This window comes from Sapajus apella, unplaced genomic scaffold (assembly GCF_009761245.1).
Source record: "Sapajus apella isolate SASKATOON/1434 unplaced genomic scaffold, GSC_monkey_1.0 scaffold103, whole genome shotgun sequence".
Taxonomy (NCBI): Eukaryota; Metazoa; Chordata; class Mammalia; order Primates; family Cebidae; genus Sapajus; species Sapajus apella.
Window position 1 is genome coordinate 1,005,185 of NW_022437043.1, and position 4,674 is coordinate 1,009,858.

Here is a 4,674-nt window from a genome sequence, read left to right on the forward strand (position 1 = left end):
CCTCTGTCTGTTACCCAGTTCCAAAGTTGCTTCCACATTTTTGGGTATCTTTTCAGCAGCACTCTACTGGTACCAAGTTACTATATTTATCTGTTTTCCCACTGCTGATAAAGACACACCTGAGACTGGGAAATTTACAAAAGAAAGAGGTTGAATGGACTTACAGTTCCATGTGGTTGGGGAGGCCTCACAATCATGGCAGAAGGTGAAAGGCACATCTCACATGGTGGCAGACAAGAGAGTAGAGTTTGTGTGGGGGAACTGCTCTTTTAAAACTATTAGATCTCATGAAACTTATTCCCTATGTACTATTCAAGAGAAAAGCACAAGAAAGACCTGCCCTCATGATTCAACTACCTCCTACCAGGTCTCTCTGACAACACATGGGAATCCAAAATGAGATCTGGGTGGGGACACAGCCAAACCATATCAAGGATAAAATCTGGAAGTCAAGGCCACCATAGAAAAGGTGTTCTAGTAAATACTCCAGATTTCAATTAATGGTCCAGAATGACTATACCTTATAATAACAGTAAAGTTGAAATATAGGAGTTTCAACTAGAACAAGGCAATCTGCATAGCTCCATCTTTTATCAGAAGAAAACTAATTTTTCCCTGGAGGAAAATTATATTATCCTGAGACTCTACAAATTTTCATACACAATGTTCCACATTCAACCAAACATTAAAAGTCATGGTAGGAAACAGAACCAAATGACCAAAAAGCAAAGAAAAATAAATAAATAAAGACAGAACCAGAAATGATTCAAAAATTGAAGTTATAATACATGGACTTTAAAACTTTATAAATATGATTAAGTCATTTAAGAAAGTAGATGAAAAACAGAAATTTCTCCCCACAGAGCTGAAATTTATTTTAAATGAATCAGATAAAAATTCCAGAATGTGAGTCCCAGCCTGCTCCGCGCTGGCCAACGAGAGCAAACCCACCGACTGGCCTCTGCGGCGCTAACTCCTCGCTAGCTCTCCCCCTCACACACGCTCACACCCGGCTCAAGATGGCGGCGGCGGGGGACTCCGACTCCTGGGAGGCGGACGCATTCTCCATGGAAGACCCAGTGCGGAAGGTTGGGGGTGGCGGCACTGCCGGCCGGGACTGCCAGGAAGGTGAGGAAGAAGACAAGGACGTCAAGGATAACTGGGATGACGATGATGATGAAAAAAAAGAGGAAGCAGAAGTAAAACCAGAGATAAAAATTTCAGAAAAGAAAAAAATAGCAGAGAAGATAAAAGAGAAAGAACGGCAAGAGAAGAAAAGGCAAGAAGAAATTAAAAAGAGGTTAGAAGAACCTGAAGAGCTTAAAGTGCTAACACCAGAAGAACAATTAGCAGATAAACTGCGGCTAAAGAAATTACAGGAAGAGTCAGACCTTGAATTAGCAAAGGAAACTTTTGGTATTAATAATACAATTTTTGGAATAGATGCTATAAACCCATCTTCAAGAGATGACTTTACAGAGTTTGGAAAGTTACTAGAAGATAAAATTACACAATATGAAAAGTCACTATATTATGCCAGCTTTTTGGAAGTCTTAGTTTGAAATGTGTGTATTTCATTGGAAATTGATGACTTGAAAAAGATTACCAATTCACTGACTGTGCTTTGCAGTGAAAAACAGAAGCAAGAAAAGCAAAGCAAAGCCAAAAAGAAGAAAAGTGTGGTTCCTGGAGTGGGATTAAAAGCCACCATGAAAGATGATCTGGCAGATTATGGTGGTTATGATGGAGGATATGTACAAGACTATGAAGACTTCATGTGACATTTTATCTTTTCCTGGTGTCATCTTTATGTTGCCCACAATCCCTTGAACATGTAGCACAACTTACTTTCCTTACATTACTGCCAAATGCTACCATCAGAAGTGTAGTGTCTTTTGTGCTGGTTATTTAACCCCTCAAACTTAGGTGCTAATGTGCAAATGAGGAACTTGGATCTTGCTGCCAAGGGGTTAAAATTGGGAACTTCAGTTGCTACTAAATCATAGTTCAAAACAAACCCAATAATGTTGTCATTGTTGCTATCTGATTTCATAGCAGCTGTCACTAAATTGGAAACAAATGGTTACAATATGACAAAAAAATTGTGTAGTATTTACCAGCACCATTCGGTAATACAGCCTTAACCATACCTCCTTGAACTACTTCATAACTTGTCAAGAAAAGCAGTTTGCAGCAAGGGCATGTGGTGTGCACCTACTATTTAAATTGCTTTGTCTTAAAATTGAACATGAGGATATTAAAAATACATTTTGAAGAAGACTGCTTATCTCAGAGTGAAGATACTGCGGCTGAAAAGCACTAGTTTGATATAAAATTAAAATGACCAAAACCCTCCAGCTTTGAAGCTAAAGAAGGTAAACCTCTCCATTACTGCATTACATGTTGTGGACTCTCTTCAGTGCAAAGACTATTTATCAGGCTATTTCTACTGACGAAGTGCTTTAGATGGGGGAGGGGAAATCTTTACTTGTTTTTATTTGCCTGATTTAAGTGTCTGAGAAACCTATATTTGTTCTCTTAGGCTGCAACGGAACAATTTTACCAGGGTTTTGGCATTTCCTTTCCTTTATAAAACATGCTCAGCAAACTGCACCAGTTAACTACAGTCTAGTAAATTGTTATGTTAACAATTATGACATCTGCAATGTTTTATAAAGCAACTATTTTAATAAAATCACTATTGTGAGGAATTAAATTTTGTGTTACCTCCTAAGAGATATTTTTTTGAGAGTATAGAACACAGCTCTTGGGAGTAGTTCTCTTTTTCTATTAAAGCTTAATAAATGCTTAACATAGTTACAGCTTTAAAAAAAAAAAAAATTCCAGAATGGAACATATAACATGAAATAAAAGCTATCTTAAATGTAATCAATAGTAAATTAGCACAATCGAAGAATGGAGTAGTAACCTGCAAGGTGGTTGGTGGAAAATGTGCACATTGAAATACAGAGAGACAAATGTTAGAAATGAGAAAGCATATAAGAGATAGATGGAATGTGGGAAATGGCCTATCATATGTATAATTTGTGTTTCTAGATGACTGGAAAGAGAATGCAGTAGAAGTAATATTTGAAGAGATGCAACTTAATAAGTTTCGCAAACTTTATTATCATAAAGTTCTATGAACCCAAACTATAATTACAAAGAAAATCACATATAGGCATAAAATCATTAAAATGATGACAACTAAAGACAAAAAGAAAAAAATTTTAAGCATACAAAGAAAAAAATTACATTTTTCCTCCAAATGAACTGTCAGCCAGATTCTGAAGAGATACAGTGGAACCCAGAAAATAGTAAAACAATATATTTGAAATGCTAATATAAAACTGCCAACTTTGAATTTTATACTCAGTGAAAGTATCCTTCAAAAATAAAGAGAAAATAACATTTTCAGGAAAACAAAAATGATTGAATTCTTTTTTTTAAATATTTTAAATTACAGTGTATTAAATAAATATTAGCTTTGAATTCTTTAAAGAAATATTATGGTAAGAAAGAAGGAAAAGTTATCTGAGTTGGAATCATGTTAATGCAAGAAGGTATAAAGAGCTACCAGATAGGATAAGTATGTGCATAAATTGTTCAAAACAATAGACTGTCTATGGGGTTTAAAATATATGGAGAATTAAAATGCATAACCACAATAGGCCAAAGGAAGAATGAGGATATACGGAATTAAAAAATTTTTAATATTCTTGCATTGCTCAGAAAGTGGTAAAAGGTCTAACTGAAGTTACACTTAGATAAGTCAATGATGAATTTGTAATCTCTAGTGTAAAAATTAAAAGAGTAATAAATAATACAAAATTAATTGTTAAAATGAAATACTTAAAAATACTTGATTAAGTAAAAAAAAGGTGGAAAAGTCAAGATCAAAGGAATAAAAAGGGGAAGGGGAAAAGTAGTAAATAATATTTTAAAACATAAATATATCACTAGTTAAGTTAAACAAAATTAAACTAAATGCTCAAAGTGAAAGACTAAGGCTGTCAAACTAAATTAAAAAGCACATACAAACAGAAAAACCCTTTAAATATTACTAGAGATAAAGAGAAATAGGAACAGTTCAAATATGGAATAGTCAATTCAATAAGATATAATAATCCAAAATAGGTATTATCTAAGAACATAGCCTCAAAATATTGAAACAAACACTGAAAGACCAACTAGAAACTATAGATAATCCAAAAACAATAATTGGAGGTTTCAGCACACCTCTCTCAGTGGATGGAACCACCACATTCATATGAGAAATGACACCGTAGTTTTGACCAATACAACTTAAAAGCTTAACTTAATTGACATACATAGGTAAAGGGTATCTACAAAAAAAAAAAAAAAAAAAACCCCAGCTAACATCATATTTAATGGTGAAGGGATGGAAGCTTAAGATCAAAAACAAGACACGAATGTCCCTTCTCACCATTTCTATTCAAAACTGTATTGGACATTCTAGCTAGAATAATTATCCAAGAAAAATAAATAAAAAGCATCCAGATTAGAAAAGAAAGTTAACTATTTCTATTCACATATTGAAGCAAGAGCGGCTGTGAGAAATAGACCTCTCGAACACCGAACTGGGCAGGAAGAAGTGTTTATTATTATTATTATTATTACGGATGGGAGCCAGGCGACAACTTGTATAAATGA

At 34.4% G+C, this 4,674-nt stretch overlaps 1 protein-coding gene across 1 annotated transcript; it reads left to right on the forward strand.

Annotated features, from left to right (window-relative positions):
* The first annotated feature begins 923 nt into the window (after positions 1 to 923).
* LOC116536730 (eukaryotic translation initiation factor 3 subunit J-like) lies at positions 924 to 1,788 on the forward strand. The gene is made up of 2 exons (XM_032258543.1): positions 924 to 1,416; positions 1,579 to 1,788. Exons 1-2 carry the CDS (start codon positions 1,020 to 1,022, stop codon positions 1,779 to 1,781), a joined length of 600 nt encoding a protein of 199 aa, XP_032114434.1. The 5' UTR covers positions 924 to 1,019; the 3' UTR covers positions 1,782 to 1,788.
* Positions 1,789 to 4,674: the final 2,886 nt, after the last annotated feature.

What these genes read in the sequence shown, in the direction of transcription:
- LOC116536730 (XM_032258543.1), top strand. Translation starts at nt 1,020, where the DNA reads ATGGCGGCGGCGGGGGACTCCGACTCCTGGGAGGCGGACGCATTCTCC. An exon ending in ATTAGCAAAGGAAACTTTTG is followed by an intron (nt 1,417 to 1,578) that starts GTATTAATAATA and finishes TGTGTATTTCAT; the next exon opens with TGGAAATTGATGACTTGAAA.